Raw genomic sequence first — 22118 nt, forward strand, 5'->3', positions numbered from 1 at the left:
GTTTTATTTTTGGTGCTAGGGATGGAACCTGGGTCCTTGCACATGCCAGGCAAGTGCTCTAGCACTAAGTTATATCTTCAACCCTGAAGTTTAGAGTTTATGGTTCATTTTGAGTTAACTTTTATGAAAGATGTCATAAGGTCTATGTCTAGATTCATTTTTTCCATGCAGATATCCAGTTATTCCGACACAGTATATTGAAGAAATTATTCTCTCTCCATTAAACGTCCTTTGCTCCTTTATCAAAGATCAATTGACTGTATTTGTATGAGTCTATTTCTAGGTTCTCTAGTATATCATACCTATATTTTTCATATTTCCCATGAAGTTTGTATCTGCCCAGCAGGGAGCAAAATTCTTATTTTGAAGATGAAGAAACTGAGGCTCAAGGTAGACAAGCACACTCTCTCCCTAGTCCAACAGCTGGTAAAAAGTAGAATCAGAATTCCAACACACATCTGTCTCACTGATTCCAGGAACTTCCTGTACCTGATGTTGCCTCGTGGTGGTAGACTGGAACATGGCCGTCAACCTTAACCTAAGACGATGCTTTCCAGGGGCTAAATTCTAGCATCTCCTTTCTTTAAGAGTCTTTGGACTCTTGACCCAGTTACTTTTTGAGTACAATCAAGACTGCTTATTACCTTTGACATGAGCTCTGACCTGTCAAAATTTACCTTTTCCTAAAATATTCAGCTGTTTTATCAGCATCCTCTGTTTTTTTCTTTTGCATATCTGTGTAACCTTGAGCATAATAATTATTTTTTCCCAGGTTCACGCTGATCCTTTTTGCTGAGAAATCACTTTCTCTTTGGCCTTGTCATTGAAGGAGTCCTATTGTCTTACTGAAGGCCAAGCCTGCTGAGCGGGATTGCTGAAATGAGCAGTGCTAAAAATCTCCTCTGTCAAATTAACTCTTTGTTAGCTCTCTGTGTTGACTCAGTAGAGCATCTCTACGATCTACTAAATTCTATTTTAATGTCAAAAGTCAGTTTAAAAATTGCAATCATATTTAAAAAACCAAGTGATAGTCTTTTGATCAGAATTGTCGAAGGACAAAATTACAACAATTTAAAGTTCCTAATTGTTTTATTTGCAATTCTAGAATTGGACAAGATTTTATTCTGTAACATAAAATGTGTTCCAATGAGCCGAGGAGAGGAAGTTGGTTTATAGACAGAAAAGAACTGAATAATGTAGGTGTTATGGTTTGGATGTGAGGTATCCCCCAAAAGCTCGCATGTGAGACAATGCAAGAAGGTTCAGAGGAGAAATGATTGGGTTGTGAGAGTCTTAACCCAATCAGTTATTTAATTCCCTGGTAGGGATTAACTGAGTGGCAACTGAAGTACCAGGATGTGGTTGGAGGAGGTGGGAATTGAGGGTGTGGCTTTGGGATAGGTATTTGTATATGGCAAGTGGAGACCTTCTCTCTGCTTTCTGATCAACTTGTGAGCTGCTTTCCTCTGCCACACTCCTCCACCATGATGTCCTGCCTCACCTGGAGCCCGGAGGAATGGAGTCAGCCATCTATGGATTAAGTCCTCTGAAACTGTGAGCTCAAAATAAAATTTTCCTCTTCTATAGTTGTTCTGGTCAGGTCTTTCAGTCACAGCAATGCAAAAGCTAACTAAAAGAGTAGGAACAAGGAAAGACTCATAGATGGGTCACTTCAAAGTTACTTTTCTTATATACCAGGACAGGGGATAGGACAATAGAAAATAACGTATCAGTTAACTTCAGTTTACTTCATGTTACATTTTTTAGTGTAAGGATTAAGGCAGAGAGAATTTTATCATCAAACCAATTGAAACTAGCCTGCATGGGAAATTTGGCTATTTCTGTAATCCTAATTTCTCAAAGATTTAGGTAAATAATTTAATTTCAGTTTGGTGATATGGAAATTCAGAGTGAGTAGCTCCATTCCGAATTTTGGCTTGGTCTGTTAGGGCCTACTACAGGAGCCTAATCTAAAACAATGGCCCCTGGAATTTTTATTAACAGAATGTAAGGTTTATAACCTCCAAACAGGGGTGAAATTGTAGTATGTCACCCAGTAAATGAAGTGGTAGAGTTCAGATTCAAATCCTCATCTGGTGCCAATGGCAAAGCAGGTGTACTTTGAATCACCAGGCTCACCTCTTGCATTGATGCCAGTGTCAGGAGGTAGCGGAGATGGCAGAAGACTTAGGATACCGACTTATGTGACCAGGGCATCATTTCGCCATGGTACAACTGAAACTGAAATTCATGGTTTTAAAATGAAGCATGTGAAGTGGCTTATTATGATTCCAAACACTGTTCAAAACGCTTTACAAATATGAACTCATCTCTATGTGTTCAATAAAACATATTCCTACTCCATGGGATGTGCCAGCAATCCCAATTACTGGGGAGGCTAGGGCAAGAGGATCACTTGAGCCTCGGAATTCAAGGCCAGCCTTGAGCCCCTGAACAATACGGGGAGAATCCTGTCTTGAAACAACAAACAAAAATCTTTTTCTGAAGTTATGAAAGAATGTACTTTACACATTTCTTGTCTAATTCCAAGGGAGTATAATACTATCAGCTATTGCCAATGAGCCACAATTACTGACCAAGGCCATTTGTGGCCCACGGACACCAAACACTTCTTTTTTGCTTTTTGTATTTTTTTCTTTACAGAGATAGATAGAGGATGGTAGTGTTGATCTGTTACCTGTTTACTTATCTCATGTTACAGATTATTGAATTTTTAAAGTTTATGGCTCTTGCTTGGTTTGGGGAGAAAACAGAGATGCACGGAGGGAGTTCGTGAGGTGAACGAGGTAGGATTAGGTACTAAAGTTTCTGCCAAGTACTGGAGAGTAACTCCCAGTAGTGAGCTGCCTTGACTAGCCCACCAGCCAGGCGTGCCTATGCCACAGCCACCGGACACAGGTGGATGGGGCTTTGGGGCCTTTCATGACAATGGACAAGAATAAGGTTTTAGCAAGGGCAAATAAAAAACGATAAACTATTCCAATGACAAGTGAAGATTCATAAACATTCCCTTAAAATCCTCGACGTACTCCCCAAATCTTTTAATTTGGAGAGGGAAACAGGTCGCCGGCCCCGGAGTTGGCACCGCGGGGCGGAGGCCCTGGCCTCTGCCCGCGCGCGGTCGGGGCTGCGGGGACCAGAAGATGCTGCAGCGCCGTAGGCGCGGACTGGCGGAGGAAAGGCCGGGAGCGGCAGCGCCGGGAGGTACCGCCCGCCGGCGGGGAATCCCAGGTTGGGGCGCGCGAAGACTCCGCCGCCCCGCCCACCGTGGGCGCGTCCGCTCTCGGCTGCCGCGCCGCGCTGCCATTGGTGCCCGGCGGTGACACGCCGGAGCGGGCCGGGGCCCCGGGCGGGCGGCGCGAGGGCGGGGGCCGGGCGCGCGGCTGATGAAACCGGCGCCGGATCCCGCCCGCCTGGCGCCCCATTCACTCCGCGCGGGCAGGTGTGAGCTGCGGACCCAGCCGGGCAGGCGGGGCACGCGGGCAGCCGGCACTCCTGACCTCCGCTCCGCTCCGGGCCGAGCGTCCGCCAGTCCGTGCGTCCGTCGGTCCGTCCACCCGCAGTCCTGCCCGCATCCCGCCGCCCACCGCCGCCCGCTCGGTGAGTGCCCTCTGCCCCCAGCGCCGGGACAGCTCCCCGGGCCCGAGTCACCTTGGAGGGGCCTCGGCGCCACGCGGGGTCGCGCGAGGAAGAAGCGGGGGCCAGGAGGGTCCGCGCGGGGGGCGTTGGCATCCTCCCGGGAGGGCGAGGGCAGGGCGGGAGCGGGATGTGCAGCGGGGCCGGTGCCCATGCGGCTGTCGCCTCCACGGAGTCCATTTTGGTTCCCTGAGGCGCGGCGTGGTGCATGATGCAACACCGGCGGAGTAAGCAGGGGGGACCTGGCGCCTCGGTGATGCCCAGCAGCGCGCCTGCCCAGGGACCCGGGCGCCGGGGCGCTCGCGGTGTTCTGTGTGGCCCGGGGCGCGCAGCGGGCGCGGGGGCCGGCCCAGGAGGCATCCAGAGCCCGCCGGCCGCGAGGGAGACCTTCCCTTACATGGCGCGGTGCGGAGCACCCCGCCCCGCCACGAGGTCCTGGGATGTGTCATCAGCCGCGGGTGGGAACCCCTCCCGGACGCTGGGAGGGTGGTCCCACGGCAGGTGGCCGGCCTGGGGACCGTGTTGCGCACCCCCGGCTTGGTGGTCGCGGCGCCTCCTGCCTCTCCTCCCCTCACCGTAGACCCCGAGACCCGCCCTGTCCCCCACCCCTTATCCAGGTTCCCCAGGGTTACTTTGAGGAAGTCACCTCAAGGTGGGCCTTCTTGTGACCCGATTTGGCCTGAGAATACACGGCTCTTCAGGCCCTCCAGATGGTTTGGAGTAGGAGGAAGTTCTTCCGGCTTCATAAAGACAACCTATTCTCAGCGTGTTCCTCTCTGCATAGTAAACTTCCCGGGCGCTGGCAGGTCACCGAGCCCTGCGTGTGCACAGAGTAGCAGCCGCACCATAGTACCACCTTGGCCTGCTGGGCGAGCCTCTGCCCCTCTGCACGGGGTGTGGGAACCTAGCGGGAGTTGTGTTTGACTTGTGTGAATTGGATAGCCAGACATGTGCCTTCAGGAAGAAAAAACTACACTTCCCAACACCCACAGTCATGCTCTCTGGTGCTAGGTTTTCTCCCAGAGGACAGGGTTGGGATTTCAATCCCAGATATATTTCCCTAAAATAAATGTGCTCTTTAAGTAAAAATTCACTAGGACTGTGTACATTGCCTTCTGGTTGAATGTTCTATTTGTAATTCAAATTATAATTTAGTTGGGATTTTATCTTAACATTGCTTGCCCTTTATGTGTGGTTTAGATAAATGGAAAACATGATACATTTATTCCCTTGATATTTTTAGTTGGTCTTAATGGAAATTATCATTATTTTCATGTGAACACACCCACCATTCTGTCATTAAAACAAAATGTTTTATTTAAGTTACACGATCAGAATAGAAATTTAGGGGAAAGGTCAACAATGGATTAAAATTCTTTTTAAAGGTTTGGCATATTGAGATGTTCAGTGATTATAAAGGTAAAGTTCAAAAGGTGTCAAAGAAGTTTTGAGTAAACAAACAGGACAGGGCTTAATAAGTAGAAGTCAGAAAAGTACTCAGTTGGCTGTATGTGAATCTTAGAGCCACATGGCTGTTTTTACGCATATGATTATTGGCTTTAGGTGAGAACAAGTCATGAAAGACAAAATCCTTGGCCTCAGGCAGTTCGAATTCTAAGACATATGTGTTTATTCCATTTTGCAGAAGATCTTATTCTTTGATGAAATTAGCACATGGTTATTGGGTATTCTAGTTTCTTTAGAGTCCAGTAAAATTAGGTAACCGTTGGAGGGCCCAGCATGTCCAATGAAATGAATCCTTTCTCATCACTAACCATGTGTTTGAAGGTATTGCTTATTAATGCCAGGAAGGAATCCGAATAGGAAGAAGTCCTTGTTATTGAGGGAAATGTTTCCTCTCACTCCACTCTGGGAATACTTGGACCTCTCATCTTGCCCAGAGGCATCTCCTGAGATATCCATCATTTCACTTCGTCCTTAGTCCTTACTCCAAGCAGGACCTACAGGTGAGACTCTAGCCTTCTCTGTATGATTGGCCCCTTCAGGCCTGGGTAAATGTGTGTGTGTGTGTGTGTGTGTGTGTGTGTGTGTGTGTGTGTGTGTGACTGTTGCTAGGGATCAAACCCAGAACCTCTCCCAAGCCAAGTGTACTCTCTACCACAGAGCTGCATTCCCAGACCCTGGTCTGGGTAAATTTTAAAGGTATACCTAGCCAGATGGGCCAGGACTCCCATTTGAAGAGTGAGAGAGATCAAGTGTTAAGTCCGAGCATGGTGGAATTTAAGGAGATTTAAGGAATTTAAGGAATTTAACGTATTTAAGGAGATGGGAAGGCTAGGAAAAGAGTGGTTGGGTGGAAGAAAGACTTGAAAAGACACAAATGATATTTTTAGAAACTTCCATTGCCAAGGGATAGGCCTGGACTAGGTGGGACCTTTGGGGGTCCTTCCAAGGTGCATGACTGTGTTGCAGCCACCTGTTCCAGGGTGATAGCCTCCTTCCCGTTCACCTCACACCAAAACTAGGAGCTCTTCTGTCTCCTCTGTTACCTGTCACCTCCTTTTAGTTCCCTTGCCCCTCCAGTGGGCAGCTTGCTGTTGGACTTTCCTGGTAGGATAGGGACCTTCTGACCTTGAGTCAGCGGCATGGGATCCTAGGTCAAGTGTCCATCTGTCCCAGGTTTTAGTTCTCCTCCAGTGAGGGAATAGAGCAGAAACATCTTTGTGGCGGGTTTTCAGCCTCATGGTAAACTTGAACTGCTTCTCTTTCTGTTCCTCTATAATCTATACCACTCCCCCACCCCCCGCCCCCTGTGCCCACAGCAGCCTGGAAAATAAATGCCTCTGCACTTGTTTGGAGAGAGTCATAATTTGTCAAGGGGGGGTCAGTGCATTTGCTCCTGGAGTGAATGCCAGAAGGATGGGCACAAATGGGGAAACCATTTGGTGGACTGCTAACTATGTCCGTTTCTCTCCCAAGGCATTGGTTCATTGCAGCACTGGCAGACTGGGGGACGCTGTTTCCTTGATCCACTGGTCAGGATTTTGTCCTCCCAGCAACACGGGCTGCCAGAAAGATGTTTCTGAGTGTTGGAAGGTTCATCTCTACTGCCACACCCAGTCGCTTGCATTGGGCTTTTCCTCTCCGCATATTATCATGGACGGTGGGGACCTGCAGATGGTACCTCCGAGGATCACACTATGCAAACCAAGTACAAGCTGTGACTGAGGGACGAGGCGTCCACCCTTTCCAGCTCAGTGCAGGCTCAGATGTTGCAGCTCTGAGGAGCCCGGTGGAGGTGGCACTGAGGCTGGGGAGTGCTGCTTTTGACTTCTGGACTTGTGACTTTGCCCCTCTCTCCCCGTGCAGACCCTGGAAAGTCATTTAGACTTTCTGAAACTTTCGCACTTGTAGGCTTCCCAGCCTCCCCAGAGAGAAGCTGGATAGCTTGAAGTCCATTCGGTTCTTTGACAAGGGTGCCAAATCAATGCAATCAGAGTTCTTTTTTTTGAAATCAGCTCAGTTTCCAGCTCTGTTTCCAGTTCTGATAATAGTGACCAGAAACCAAGTATGGGTTTATATAGGGGTGGGAGGAAAAGTGTCCCCTTTCTTAGTAGCACCGGCTCTTTCTCCACTGTCTCTCTTTCTTCAGGATGTGTTGGCATTTCCCCTCCCTTTTCTGGGGACACAGAGGGCCTAGGCAGAGTCACTTGCTTGCCTTTCCGCATTCCTTCTGCAATGCTTTCTTCAGGATGTTCCGTCAGATAGTTCCTGACCGTAAGGACAATCAGACATTTTCCCTCATGTTCAATAGTAGGTCCTAGTTCTGTGTCATAGAGAGCATCTAGCAGTGGTGACTCTGGGAGTGGCCCCTGTTGATATGGCCAACCTGAGCTTATGGCCCCACTCACCCAAACTGTGGGGTCAAAGGAGATGCTGCGACCCCTCCCAAAGAAAGGACCAAATCACAGAGTGGGCCCCACTTATAGGGATGCCTTTTCTAAAGTATTTCCAGTAGCCACATGTAAATCTTTTCCCATTCTGCTTGCACAATAATTGGTTTTAATTTTTTTTTTTTTTTTTTAATTTTTGGGGACGGCATCTCTCCATTACTGAGGCTGGTCTCCAATTCATGGGCTCAGCTTCCTGGCTAACTGGGGGGAAAAATGCCATTACACTTGGCTTTTAGTGCTTACCTTTCAGGATGGAGAGGATTAAAATGAGATAATTGATGTTACACACTTACAGCATCTGGTACCCAGTTATTTAATACAAATATTAACAATTATACTGGAAGGAAAGCTCAATTCTTTGATTTAGGTGTGGAAGAAAAATATTTTTTAAAATAACTTTAAGTTTGCTTTCCCATTTGCCATGCATTAAAATGTAGTCCCCTTTCCTTGGAATTGTGTCCAAATTAGAGGGTGTTGGGGGTCATCTGCTGACAAGTTCCCCGACCCACCTGGTCCTAGGTGGTCCTGGAGGCACCTGGAGGGCAGGATGACAGCCCTGGGTGTTTGGCTCTAATTGCCCGGATGTGCCCTGAAGCTATCACTGTGAGATCCAGGTGCCACCTTGGGGTCCACAGACTTGGGCTTGGCCACGCTGAGCATCTCTGGGAAGCTCCTTTTTTAGTGTCTGCTGTATGTGTGTGTGTGTGTGCGTGTGTGTGTTTAGCAGGGGATGTGTGTTTAGTGGGTGTGGGTACAGTGGCAACTCTCCTTATAGTCATCTTGATTCCCCATATTGAGCCCAAAAAAAGCCAAGCCCAAAAACTCAGGGCCATCTGTTTTCATCCCTTCTTTGAGGTGGTAATATCCCTATTGGGGTAAAAGTGGTGGGCTCATCATCCCTGGGGGGGGGGGGGGTCAGAGGAGGGAGGGAATCACGTTGCTATTTCATCAAACTGTTGTGACTGCTGTCATCCTTCCTATGAAGTGACTTGAACTATCTGTTAAGGTTCACTTGGAAATGTCCTCTTTCTCTTTCTCCTTATTTTCTCACCTGCCTGCCAAGTGCCATCTACCAGTTTAACACCAAATGGGAAGGAAGGTGCGGATAGACGAGGTCAGTTATCCCCAGTGCATGTTTAGTGCTTTCTGAATACTTGGCACTTGATATATTTTCTTCCAGTCCTCACAACTGCCTGGCAAGACTGGTCCAGCTGTTTTGACTGGTGGGGAATGGAGGGTCCTCCCCTCCCCTCTGGCACACAGAGAGGTAATAAGGGCAGAGGGAGGATTGGAACCCAAGCATCCTGGCACCACAGTGGCCCTCATATGTGCCATGGGACTGTGAAGCCAGCCCTGCCTGGGCTCCAGCTTCTCCCGGAACCTGCTTAGCATGCCAGGAGCCTGCTGAGTGGCAGCCCACACCTCTGACTGCTCCCCTTCGTTTCTTGGTGCATCATGGTGGTGCTTGAAGGGCCTCTCCACCACTGGCCAGCACCCTGCCGTCCCTCTCCTGGCCCTGATTTCTCTCTGCCATCTCTGAATGCAGATCTTCCCTGCACAGCTGGAGCCCCGGGGGCTCCTGGGGCAGCTGCGCTGGCAGGTGGCCAGACTCAGAAGCCAGCATGTGTGGCAGAGGCCTGGCTGCATTCTTTCTGGGTCAGTAGTTTGGCATTCACGTCACCAGCCTCTGGCTGGACACAGCGCTTCCTGCCCCAAACCACAGGGGTGCCTTGTGTGACTTATCCCCATCCGGTCATCCCTGAGCTCCACCTCCATGTCCCTGCAGGGAGAGCTCATCACAGGGGGTCTTGTGGGAACTAGAAACTGTTTATACTCCGTTCTTCTGGGGCCAGTGGCAGCTGTAATCCTGCCTCCATCTTTCATTTACTGATTTCTCCCATGTGGTGACGTGGGGAGTGTCCCCTTCCTTAGAAGACACCTCCTTGACACCCTTGGAAAGCCTGGGGCGGGAACTGTCTGACCTCAGGTGTGCTTTCCTGGGACCCAGAGCTTTTTAGATGTCAGAGGAACCTCCCACTCTCCCTTGGGATGAGAGCAGGTCCAGGAAGACGGGAGCTTTGGGTGCAGGCCTTGGGGCCTCTCAGAGAACTCCTGGAAAGGAGAAGGGACAGGTGTGCAGTAAAACTCTTTTCCACCCCTTTCCCTCTTTCTTCCTTCTTCCTCTTGGCTTTCAGCTTTTCTGGAATAACGTTTTGAATTCAAGGAAAAGCTTCCAGAGCACGAGGAGCCCGTGTGCCCTTTTCCTCCAGTTCACCAGTTCCATTTTGCCCCTTCTGCTTTTTTTCCCCACATGCACGCGCACAAGTGCACACGTGCACGTCCCTTTATTTGCCCCTGCATACTTCATCACGTGTTTCCTAAGCACAAGGATGGCCTCTTCTGTAACCACAGTGTGATATCTTCGCTTTCCGCCCCCTTTCTCAGGGCTGGTGATGGAACCGTGGAACCCAGGGCCTCGTGCAAGCTGGGCAAACCCTGTACCACCGAGCCGCACCTGCATGACGGTCTATCGAAATCAGGAAATTTAACGTTATTACAGCCATGTTATCAAATCCACAGCCCTTGTTCACCTTTGAATTGTCCACGCAGTGTTCTTTACAGCTTGGGGAGTTCCCGCTCAAAGGAACTCTAGTCGTATTCTACCTTGTGCTAATTTTCCACCTCACAAGTCTAATTTTTAAGGGCTCTCACTTTAAGAAAAAGTTTCTAAAGTTTTCTAAGCTTACTGTGAAGAAGTTGGAGCCTAGTACAGTGAAAGGAGAAAATTAAAAGTCCACGATCGCTGCCCAAAGCCTTGGCACTTGGCCAGGTGAAGGGATTGTAAGAATGGTGGTTGAAGCTCCTGGTCGTCTGGCCCTGCAGACCTGTAGTCCCCACTCCTGCCAGGAGCCCCTCTGTTGAGTCCTCAGGCTGTCTTTCATGCCCCTGCCCACTCTGGACGGTTGCCCACCTGAGCAGGCTGACAACCACCCCTCAGTAGCACTTCCCTGGTGTGTACGCACATGTACCAGGCGTGGGGAAGGGTGGAGATCATTATCACATACCCAGGACTTGTTTGAGACTTGAAATTTTGCAGGTCCTCTCTTGTCTGCTCTGTACCCCTTGCTCCGTCGACTTGGCAGAGGTTAGGATGCACACCGAGCCTGACTGAGGGCCCCGGCATTGGCCCCTCGTGGCTGTTGCATATAGTTGCAGACTTGCCCCTGGGTGAACCTCTTGGCCTTTCCAGGAGGTTCCAGGAGGCACTGGAGAAGTAAAAGGTGAAATTCTAGATTGTGTAGTTTTCTTTGTTAATGACTGTACTCGATCTCAGGCCTCCCTAGGCGAAGTTTTAAAACTGTGCAGTGGAGTCGGGGTCTTCTGTTTCATCATTTTATCCCCTCTGCCATCGCCGTCAGCACTGACAGTGGCTTCCTTTTCCTGGCCTAGAATGGGTCCTTCTAAGGGAGTCTGGTTTCTGGAATGATTTTGTTTGAGACTATTATTTCAATGTGCACAACTCTTTTATTGTTTGTACCTCAGTTTCCCCGAGCTATAAATCTACATTGTATGTGAGAAGGGGCCTCTGAAGGTCATGATCAAAAGCCTCAAGTATTTTTCCATGTGTTTGTTTGTTCTTCTCCTGCCCCAGACCCTCTCCTTGAAGAAGCTGGCCTTGACAGTGACTCCCGTGGGCAGCCGCCCAGAGTCCATGCACCCTGCTGAGCCCAGTAACTCCTAACCTGGCTGGGCCAGCACCAAGGGCTGCTCTTCAAAGAAGCCCTTTGAAGTGCAAACATTTCCTTTCCTGAAAAGAAGGGAAATTGAAATGAAAACGTATTGTTCTGTGCAGACAATGTTCTCTTCGATCAAAGAGGGAGTGGGGCTTATAAAGGCAGATTCACAAATTAGCCCTTGACGTGGGAAATGTGGCAAAACCCATGAGTATCCATCACTGTGGAGGAGTGCAGTTGGGTCTCTGAGATTGGTAAGATTGCGTTTTTCCTTTTTCCTTATGATCTTAAATCAAATTCTAACGTATTTCATTTCAAGCTGTCTCGTGGTTTTTGGAAATGACTTTAGGTGAGTTATTAGAATATTGGGTAGCCAATAAAAATGGAATTTTCAAAGAACATTTGATCTTAATGGGGAAAACTTTAATGTCGAAAGTGAAAAAACCTGATTGTAATTTTCCACGTTCACCATTATCTTAATGAGATCTGTATATTTGCACAGAAAGAAAATATGGTCAACACTGAACTTTGGGAGTTGGGAGCCTAGCTCAGTGGTAAGAGAGGACGCTTAACATTTAGATTAAGTGTCATTCGATCCCCAGCATCCCTTACTCCACAAAAGTCTTTGTTTGTTTACTGCTGTTTTTAGCACCCATAAATAGTGCTCAACAAATATTTATTGAGGTAATATTTGTATAGTTGGTACCATTGTATATTTTAAAGGAAAAATGACTGAGGTAAATAGTAACTTTTAGTGGGTCAATAGGACTATAAATTATTTTAAGTTTCTATTATAATTCTGTCCTCACATATCAGTTTGGGGTTTATTTTGTTCTTTGGTATAAGTATGTACCATATTTTGTACTTCAGTACAAATCATATAGTGAATTGGTGACTTTATCATTTCAATTTGGACTAGTCCAGCCCCGTTGCGATCTCGGTATTAGGATATTACATTTTTGCTAGGTTGGTAATCAGACACCTTCACAGATGGGGTAAAATTAGAGTTTCCTCTTAATTTACCCTGTAGTTAACCACCATTGGGCCAGCCTGTCCCATCCTGTTGTTGAGAATTTTTGCCTGATTTGCCTAGGACTGTTTTTTATCTTTGAGCATCAAAGAGTACCAAGATACACTGGCTGTATGTCATCCTGATTTCTAAATTTATAATGTTTTCTGAAAATACAGCTTCTTTTTCTGTGTATAGTATAGATTAGCCCTGGAAATGTCCCTCATTCAGGGAAGGTGGCATGAGGCTGTCGCCCGTCTTTCTGGTGAGATTGTTTTGTTCCTCCTGCAGAAGGATTCAGGCATGTGGGATTCAAGCCCCTACCAGTGCTTTCCCAGCTGTCAGCACAAGGTTCTGGAAGCCTTTCTGTGGGATGTTTGAAATGTGACTTCTGCTACCCACACACTTGTGTTCCCAAGGACAGAGACTTGGACGACAATCTATAATAAGAACTAAATTTACATTGCGATCAAGTACACACACGGTGACACACATATTGATAAAAGATTGGAAGTTTCCATGAAACAGCACCCACCCATTCTTCCTACCAATGGTGCACTCTGATAATTTTATTTTGTTTTAATTTTTACAGTCTTGGAGAGGGAACCCAGGGCCTCACATGTGCTAGGCAAGAGCTCTGCCACTTTCCTGTACCCCCCAAACTCTTGATAATTTTTATTCTTTTCTATTTCATTAAAAACATTAAAAAAGAGGGGTGCTTCTAGTGGCAACTTCCATTTTGCAAAACACTGCCCGCTTGGATGCACCAAGCCTGCAACTTCTACTAGTGGTGTTCTGGATCTCTGGTCCACTGCTGGCACTGAGGAGGTGGAAGTGATTCTCTATCTAGACCCTTCTTGAAGGAGAAAATAGTGCAGTAGAGACTTCTTTGGTGATGAGAGTTCCTGTCTGACTGGACATTATTCCCTGTGATGATTCCTAACAGGTGAGCAGGATTAAGGGCACCTGTGAATTTCCCAGCTTGCTTTGAGTGTGCAAACTGAGTTAACTCTGGCATCAGCTCTGCTTCAGAGGTGGTCTGGTCAGGGTGTGTGTGTGTGTGTGTGTGTGTGTGTGTGTGTGTGTGTGTATGTTTGTGTTTCTCCAGAAATAATGGACCTTACATTATTAATTTCAGTACTTTGAATTTCCTTGAGTTTATTTTTTTTTCAATGTGATTTGAGGAAGAACATGCCTGAAAAGTTAGCCTTCTCTTTCAGAGTTAAGGATTTGTGAGTAGAAGAGGAAAAAGATACTTTTATAGAAAAGTTAATTTTGGGATTGTCCAATCTATTGGATTAAAGTTGAACAGAGTATTGCAAATATAATATTAGCAATGACAATTTTATTATTAAATAGTACTTGGAAAGGTTGAATGGATTGTTACTTAAGAAGTGTTTGAATTTTATTTTGGCTTAGCAAATTAATATTCTTAAATAACAAAGCCCATGTATATTATTCTTAAAACAATTGTAAATCAATGGAGTTGATTCCACTGAACAAGAGCATAGTGATATAACAGAACTAGCGCAAAATAAATTGCCCTAGTTTATTAAAACAATGTACAAATATCCTTGTTCCTTGTGAACCTCTTTTATTTACTACGCTCAATAAAAATAAATTTGCTGTAAGAATTCAGAGTGCTTAATTTACAGTCTTTTAAAAAATGCATGTATAAGTTATAAATATTACCACCTTTTTTTTGAGAAGGAACCTCATAAATTCAGTTTTATGCTATTACATGCGTATCAGTATTATTTGAAATAAGTGATAATCTTTTACTGCAGTTGGGTGACACTTTCACAAATCTGTAATGTCAAATTATTAACAGCCATTTTGGTTTTCAAAAAACACTTGTTAGAAAACTTTTTCAGTTTCAGGGCCATCTTGGGTGATATTAAGAAATTTCATTAATTCTTTGAGTAACTGTCTTGAACTGGGAGAATGTTCATCTTACTGGTCTTAGAGTTTGATGCAATCAGAATTTAGAAAGTCTTCAAAACTAATTTGCAGCAGGAATCAGGCCTAATCACTGAATACCTGTGAGCTTTTGGTCTGGTGAGTGCAACTATGTGTCTTGGGCGATTATGAGTTGGGGCAGTGCCCAGTGGAGAATAACAGTCAACATGAATTGGAGTCACTTTCCTGTTCCATCTGGCTGCCCCTTAACTGTCCTGGTAGACCCTCTGCAAGGGAGATGTGGCTGTGCCACTGTACACGCTTTTGTGTTGGTGGGAGAGTTGGGGCCTCTCAGGGGCTTCTGGCTCTGACCCCCAGAGCTGTCTCTTTCTGGGGAGGTGTCCAGGTATGCAAAGGAAGGAGTATCATTTTGCCCTGGGAGGCAGAGACAGAGGGAGAGAATGGGACCCTCAACACTGATGCTTTGTGGGAGCAAGCAGTGCTGCCCCAAGTCCAGATGAATAGACTCGAACATTTTAGGTCTTGTCCCTCCTCCTAGAATTGCTCTTGCTACTAGACTTCCTTGAACTGGCAGAACTTTGTGCCCGTGTGATATGGAGTGTCAGCATGGTGCAGGCACCCTTGCCTATGCCATGTGGCCCCAGGGCCATATTCCTACTAGCTCTAGACTTCATGAAGGGCTTGCATCTCAAAGATGCAAGGTGTACATTAATAAAAGCAAAAATCTAAACCTAGGGCGAGACTAACCATAGTGTATTGTTTCTGGAAGTGTAGCACACAAAACAGGAAGCGTTTCTGTTGTAGTTGTGCATATCGGTGAATTTTGTGATGTGCCTCTTCATTATTTCTATCATTTCTTCATCACTATCTGAAGGCCATATAGGTAGCTAGGTGTATAGGGGACTGGACAGATATGCCAATGCACAGCAAGAAGGATAGAAGGAAGGACTACATCTCCCTAAGCATTTAAGTTAAGTACTTTGCATAATATGACAGGGCCTTTACTATCTTAAAGTGCAACTCTGGGTGTGCTTAAGCTATTTAGACCAGGTTTACATATAAATCCTCCCCTGGGGATCTTGCTGAAACTAGGATTCTGATTCAGGAGGCCCAGGTAGGTTCTGAGAGATTGCATTTCTAACTCCAGTATCACCTGGAGTGGCACAGCCCCTAGAAAAGGCTGGAGCCTGCAGTCATCCAGGAAGACCACAGATGGAAAGACCTCAGGCCACATCTGTCTTCGTGTCTTCTGTACCCAGAGCAGTTGACTAATACAGAATGACATTCAAAAAGTGCCCTTTCAAATGAACTGAAGAAATTGCTGTCTAGTGCCCACTTATTTTGGTGCCTTTGGAGGGACATGGTGGCCCATTCATAGTCTGCGCCTTCATTTCTGACCAGCCTGCTTATCTGTCTACAACAGATAGGAAGTTATAAGTTTCACTGCAGAGGTGGGGCTGCTGACAGTGGTGAGAACTGATAGCTGAGTGCCTGACAGCAGGGAAGAGTATAGAACACTGCAGAAAGAGACACCCTGACTCGTTAGCCACTATGGCGGGGAAAACTGAGCTGAAGGACCAGCAGCTCTGTTCCTTTCAGGAAGTCCCTGTTATGTGACCAGCAGCAACTCTGGACCTTTGTTTCCCTATTTGAAAATAGAGAGTTTGGTTTCCCACTTTGTAGGCAGTGTTGAGGATCAAAGCTTCCGGGCTGTCACCAGGCTGAGTACATGGGGACCCCATTAAGATTGGTGTCTGCAGGGTTAACCTTCGTTTCTGCCAGATGAAAAATCCCATTCCTGAGGTTGCACATAAATGTGTCTTTGCTCAGCTGGTAAAAGAGTAGGTGTCAATTAACATGCAAAGTGATTTTTCCAGAAGACTGAGGAGTGGTGAAATGAGCTAAGGAGAGGTTGCTACATGTTCCCTCTTAGTCAGGAAATTCTTCATGGAAGAGGCAAGTGTCAGGAACTTTCTAATTAAGGACGGGTGAGGGGAAGGTGAACCTGGCGTGGCGAGGGCCTGTGGGGGGCGCCATGGTGCTGACAGAGCTGGCATGGGTTGCCAGGTTTCAGGACCCCTGCTCAGGAGACCTGAAACTAGGGTGCCACCTGGAAGAACTGGCGCACATTTGGGTGTCTGCCCTTGTGGGTAAGCCTCCTTGCAGTTTGCTTATGCTTGGTTCTTAAGAAATCTCAGGAAGGGATGCCAATGGAAAAGGGGTGCCAGGGCATAGTTCCCAGCCTCCTGTACCTCCATGGAGGTGCTGGCCTCTGCCAGGAGGAGAGATTTGTCTTGAAATACTCATAACTACACCTTGGCTGTGTTAGCCTGTCACTGAGTTCAAAGCTCTCTGGCCGGCACATGAGTTGGCATAGAGAAAGTTAAAGGGTGAAGCAGAACAGTTTCTTAAAGGGCCTTGACATGGCCCGAAGCTTCCCAAGTGTTCTACTGCACATGCCTATGGAAACGCCTATAAGTTCCCTTAAATTTCTTACTCTAAGTGGTTTTCTTGTACCTTCTCACAGGAAAGTGAGGTGGGGGGTATGGGAATGGACTGTTAGGAAATGCAGGTATGTGACTTTTAGTTTTGCTGTATTGTGTAGTTCATTAATTCATATACTTATTAGAAAGCTTTTTGTTTGATAGGCTATAGAAATACCATTTAAAAAAACTAAAATAAAAACAATTAAGAGAGGCAGGAAACGCATAAGAAATGTCATTTACATGGTTCTTCGAAAACTGAAACTTACAATCACTTCTATAAAATGTGAGCCAAGGGGCTGGGGATATAGCTCAGTTGGTAGAGTGCTTGCCTCGCATGCGCAAGGATCTGGGTTCAATCCCTAGCGCCACCAAAAAAAAAAAAAAAAAAAAAAAAAAAAAAACATCTGGAAGACTCTGCAGGTTGTGGGTATAGTGGGAACTTAGGATTTACTCTGTGCCCTTTGGCAACTTGTGAATTTTGCACCAGGCATGTGTTGACTTTATAAAAATCCCATCATGGCCTTGTTTTGGGGGAAAATCAGATTAGTTTTTATGGTACTTCTTGCACGAATTTAGAGGTGGTTTATGATCACCTTTTTTACATCTTTCAGTCACTTAAAGGTGCATACTATTTATTCACCTCACCAGGCATTAGGATGGACTACAGATTGCATGGGTGGAAGTATGCAATTGGGCTCATGAACAGTCTCTCCGTTTTATAGCACTTGTCACCTTGCATGGGGAATTGGTCAGCTGAAGACTTGTGTCATGATTGTTCAGCAAAGCAGCCAGGGGAAGAAATTAGGACATGTTCAGAGGTGTGAAAAATGCTCATGGTTCACCAGACTCATGTTCCCTGGCAAAGAGCTTCTGCTGATCGGAAATGATGAGTTTCCTCATTGCCACTGTGGAGTGAGGGGTCTTGGGCCCAGCGTTTCACATTCTGATTGCCCGCTAGTGGATGCTTATCCATTCAACAGCCAGCCATTTCCTGGTGTCAGGTCAAGCTGGACAGGCAGCAGGGTTCTGTTGTGCAGGGTGTCTCCTGGGGAGGGCTGGAATGTCAGGATAGGCCATGAGAAGTTTCAGCCCTAAACTATCTCACCAAGGAGGAAGCCGACAGAGGTTATTTTTCAAAAGACTTATGAACCAGTCCTACACATCAAATACATACAGCCCTCATCAAAGGCAAAGGAAAGAAATCTCGCCTGTTTTAACCCACCCTGCTCGGATTTAGGGTGAAGCATTCCAGCAGCAGCAGCAGTCCAGCCCCACTGAAGCTCTGTAAGGAAAATTCTAGCAAGACCTGCCTTCTGCTTGAAATGTTTTTGGAAAATACTTCATGGTGTGTTTGCTTCTGTGGCTCCCCCGCCCTCTTGAGCAACAGATTTTTCCCCAGCAGAATAAAGAAAGGATAATATGAAAAGATGAGAGAGGGGGTCCTGCCCGCTTCCAGGTACTGCAGGCAGAGGAAAGGGAAACAGTGCGGAAGGAAGTCTCGTGGGGCTGAGATCAAATACAGCTCCTCAGGGGCATGGAGCACTGGAGTGTCTGGTTAGTAAAAGGTGTACGTCCAGGATACCCATTGTGACCCAGCAGCTCTCTGTTCTGTCTAGGAAGAAACTGGTTGCAAGGACATTGCATCAGATTCGCCCTATAGCAGCCCCTGCAGCTTCTCCTTGGCCTTCTCTGGACTCCTGGGTAGACTCAGCTGGAGACCATGCAGGACACCTGGTGCTTTTCACTGGCCTCCTCTATTTTACTCAAGGTCATTTAGATTTGCTGAGCAGGCCTGATCCAGCCATGACAGGGCATTTTGTTCACACATGCAGATGTGTGTGTATAAAAACAACACGCCCTTGCATCGAGGAGCACGCACTGAGCTGTGCCCCCCGTTCAGGGAAGGTTTGCAGGAGGACAAAGGATGGCAAATAGATCTGGAGGGGGAAAAAAAAATGAAGAAGCACCTCAGTTCAAGTTCAGATGTCTTCAATATCTGCTCTCTGGGCAGAAATCTGATAAGGATTGTGTTTCAGAAGGGAGGAAATGTCTAGTTTGCCAGTCCCAAAAGAAGCCTTGGCTTTTGTTTGGGGGTAGCAGAGCATTCCTAAGAGTTGGCTGGAAGATTTGAGACACCCCAAGGGTCAGAGATGAGTTGGCTGGAAGATTCGAGATACCCCGAGGGTCAGAGATGTGATCAGAGTTTCAAATGCCACAGGCCGCAGCAAAATGAACCACACTTACCAGCCAGCTTTGGAAGTCAGTGTGTGTCCTTCGTCAGGTCTTGAAAATGTTTTAGAATGAATAAAAAGCAAATAAGACTTTCCGTGGCTTGAGCACACTGACCAAACCTAGACAGTGTTGTGGGAAGGGGAGGCCGGGTTCTGAAGAATGTGGCTGCACAGCTCGCGGGCCCAGGAGTGTTTGGTGTTTATCAGGAATCTTTTGATAGTGCTATCATGGGACAAAGCTCTTTTGTGAACTTGTCCCAAGATAGGACATTTGGCCGGAGTAGACTAAGTTTGGTTGGGATATTATTTCTTATGTTCTTGGCTCCCCTAACAGGTGTTTCAGAAAGGAGCAGGGGCAAACTTGATTCCCAAGACCCCATCCGAGTTGTCTTTTTGCATTCCGTTGGACATTGTAGAGAGAGTTGCACCCCAGAATGGACACTGCCCTCTTCATTTGACTTAGGAACCCCCTCTTGGAGCATCACCTGCCTTCTCTTCCCCGTGTTCTCCCTTACTTGAGATTTCACACAGCCCACTCCAGGGAACACTGCTGCCTTCTTCCCTGTCACTGCTTCTGTCCCGAGCACCCTGCTTCCTCCACAGCCCCACCACCCACTCCCTGCTTGGAGCTTTGGCTCCTCCAGTGGGAGCCTGTGTAATCTGGTGCCCTGCTCGTGCTAAACCTGACCCTCTTGGGTCGGGGAGTTCACAGTCAGCTGGATTGCAGCCAGGCCACCAGCCCGAGCAGCTGAAAAGGCTGAGATGCCTTCGGGAACAAAGGTGATTGAAGAGAAGCTGGCCTTCTCGAGCTAATCTGACCATCAAGTTCATTCTACAGTTAGCACCTCAAGCCACAGTTAAAGATGACCACATTATGTATGGAATTTTATTTGTATTGTAAATAGACCTTATGTTGTGCTCTGGATATAGTAGTTTGTAAAACTCACAGTAATACTAATTCAGGTAATTAAAGAGAACCCAGCAGTGGAGGTGACCTGCCAGAGCAAGGATTCCTCTGACCTGGAACTACCTGAGTGGCAAGTAGAAGGACAGGGTGGCAGTGCTCTGGCATGGACATGATGCAGGAACCAGCTCCCAGCCTTCCTCTGCCACTTTCTGGGGGTCTGGGAACCTAGGGAATGACTGGTCACTTCCCAGCACGGTCCTGCGCCCTTAGAGATTGGGCAGATCTTCCCTCTTTCTATTTCTCCTTCTTCATGGTGCTGGAGATGGAGCATCTGTTGTCCGGAAAGCCCACTGGGCTCTCTCCTACCAAGACTTCTCCACAAACGAACAGGCAAGTCCACTCTCCGGAACCTCCCCCTCCCTCCCTTCTCTGACTGTCCACAGTTCCACAAAGCTGAAGTTTGATTTGAAGTTGGTAACTGCTGGTGTTGGTCTTTGGAGGGTTGGGAGAATTTGTGACCCCAAGAAGCAAGGACTGACCCCTGATGGTGGGACTGTATCAGTTGCATTAGCTAGTTCCCTGCTGATAGAAAATCGGTCATTTTTATCAGAGATAGTTGGGTGGTTCTTTCTGTCTGCAGAAGGCTTTGTTTTTCATGATGACTGCCAGTTCCCCAAGTCCTGCCCATCCCGGAGCAAGAGGAAGACTGAACGTTGATAATCTTTGGTGGAAATGAATAAAAAAATTCATCTTCAGTTCTGAATAGGGAGCTGATTGGCTGGTAGGTCCTTCCTTGGAAGTTGCAAGGCCCTAACAGATGACCACAGAGGCCACCATTGTCCCTCAAGTGAAGACAGAAATATGTCCCTTTGTGCCATGTTGAAAAAATTAGAACTAAGGACATAGACTACACTTGGAATATAAATTTTTGGGGCAGTTGCACAAAACACTTATGGATTAACTCATTTTTAGCTTAATTCTTTTATCTATATCATAAAACACCTAACAGCTTGTGCTGGAAGCGTGATATTTGTTTTATGCCAAGTAGTGTTTAATGGCATATCCAAAAGCTAAACATACTGTCCCGTGGTCCAGGCTCTATTTGTTTGTAAATTCTAAATTTGGGCTGTTTGGCGGAATGGACTGTTGAAGTAGCAAAGCAAATAAAAGTTTCTTTTGAAAAATTAAAAATATACTGGGGATTTATCATAAGTTAGCAGTACACAGTATTATCTTTTAAAAATATATGTTGTCGTCATCTCTCTCGCTCTTTATGTTCTTTTTTTTTTTTTTTTTTTGAGTTTATTGTTTTGATAAGGTGTCCCTGGGAATTCTTCCAGTGTAGATCAAGAGAAATTGGCCCTGAGTCGAATAATAATAAATAAGAAAATAAATAATAATAAATAAGAAAATTGCGGTGTTCTTAGATGTTTGTTTAGTTAAATGTTCCTGCTCCCCTTAGCTAAAGGACAGTTGCAACAGTTACACAAAAAGGGGCAGAGAAAAAAAATGCATCCTGGGAGGTGGTGGCCTTGCTCCTCTGCTTTGTTTACGAGAAGTTACCATGTGCGCCCTCAGGTGGGGCGGCAGGTGTTTTACTCATTTGTTTGGTGTAGGGCCAGCGCAGGCACTTACGATTTGTACTGGAAGTTATCCTCAGCAGCCAGACTAGTTAAGGAGTAAAAAATATTAGGTGCATTGTGCAATGTCGAGATTTACTCTAGACCTTGTTTTCAGTTGTGAGTTTTTAAATTTGAAGGTAGACTCTTTGAGAATGAAGCATCCATTCATTTATCCATTCTCGCAGCAAACATCAGCTGGGTGATTTCTAGGTGCTCACTCTGAGTTACCAAACTTCTTGCCCTTCCAGGTGGAAGTTCCCTGAGATTCTGCAGATGCTGTGATAGCACAGCAGTTGACCTTGAACCCCATTTCCTTATTGATTAAGTGAGAAGGTCAGGCTCTTTCTACCAGTTTTCATCCCTTGGACCATGTTAACGTTACTCAGAGTTACCCCTTTTTTAATTAGGGATCTAGGGATCTGTACTCGGTCCTCACTCCCTCTTGTGTCTCTGAGTTATTTCATACGGTTGGCTGTTCCTTTTCTACAGAGTCTTCCCTTTCCTGGGTCTGTCAAAGGCGACTTTCTATGGGCACAGCAGGTGAGAGGGCTTGTCACATTAAGGCAGGCGTTGCTTAGGAGAGTGGTCTGCAGAGTGCCTTTCAGAGAGGCGATCTGGGACAGTCAGGCTCCTGGCCC

General features: G+C 46.5%; 1 protein-coding gene across 3 annotated transcripts in view; it reads left to right on the forward strand.

Moving 5' to 3' along the window:
* The first annotated feature begins 3334 nt into the window (after positions 1–3334).
* SLC7A1 (solute carrier family 7 member 1) overlaps positions 3335–22118 on the forward strand; it is a 72474-nt gene continuing 53690 nt past the window's right edge. Inside the window, exon 1 of one of the 3 annotated variants that reach the window (XM_079138578.1) lies at positions 3335–3621. In XM_079138578.1, the coding sequence (XP_078994704.1) occupies positions 3408–3621 (214 nt within the window). In that variant the 5' untranslated portion in view covers positions 3335–3407. Of the gene's footprint in view, positions 3622–8611; positions 11560–22118 lie in introns of those variants that run through there. The other 2 variants (XM_079138579.1, XM_079138580.1) reach the window with 2 other exon arrangements.

The sequence above is a fragment of the Sciurus vulgaris genome (assembly GCF_902686455.1).
Source record: "Sciurus vulgaris genome assembly, chromosome: 4".
Classification (NCBI taxonomy): Eukaryota; Metazoa; Chordata; class Mammalia; order Rodentia; family Sciuridae; genus Sciurus; species Sciurus vulgaris.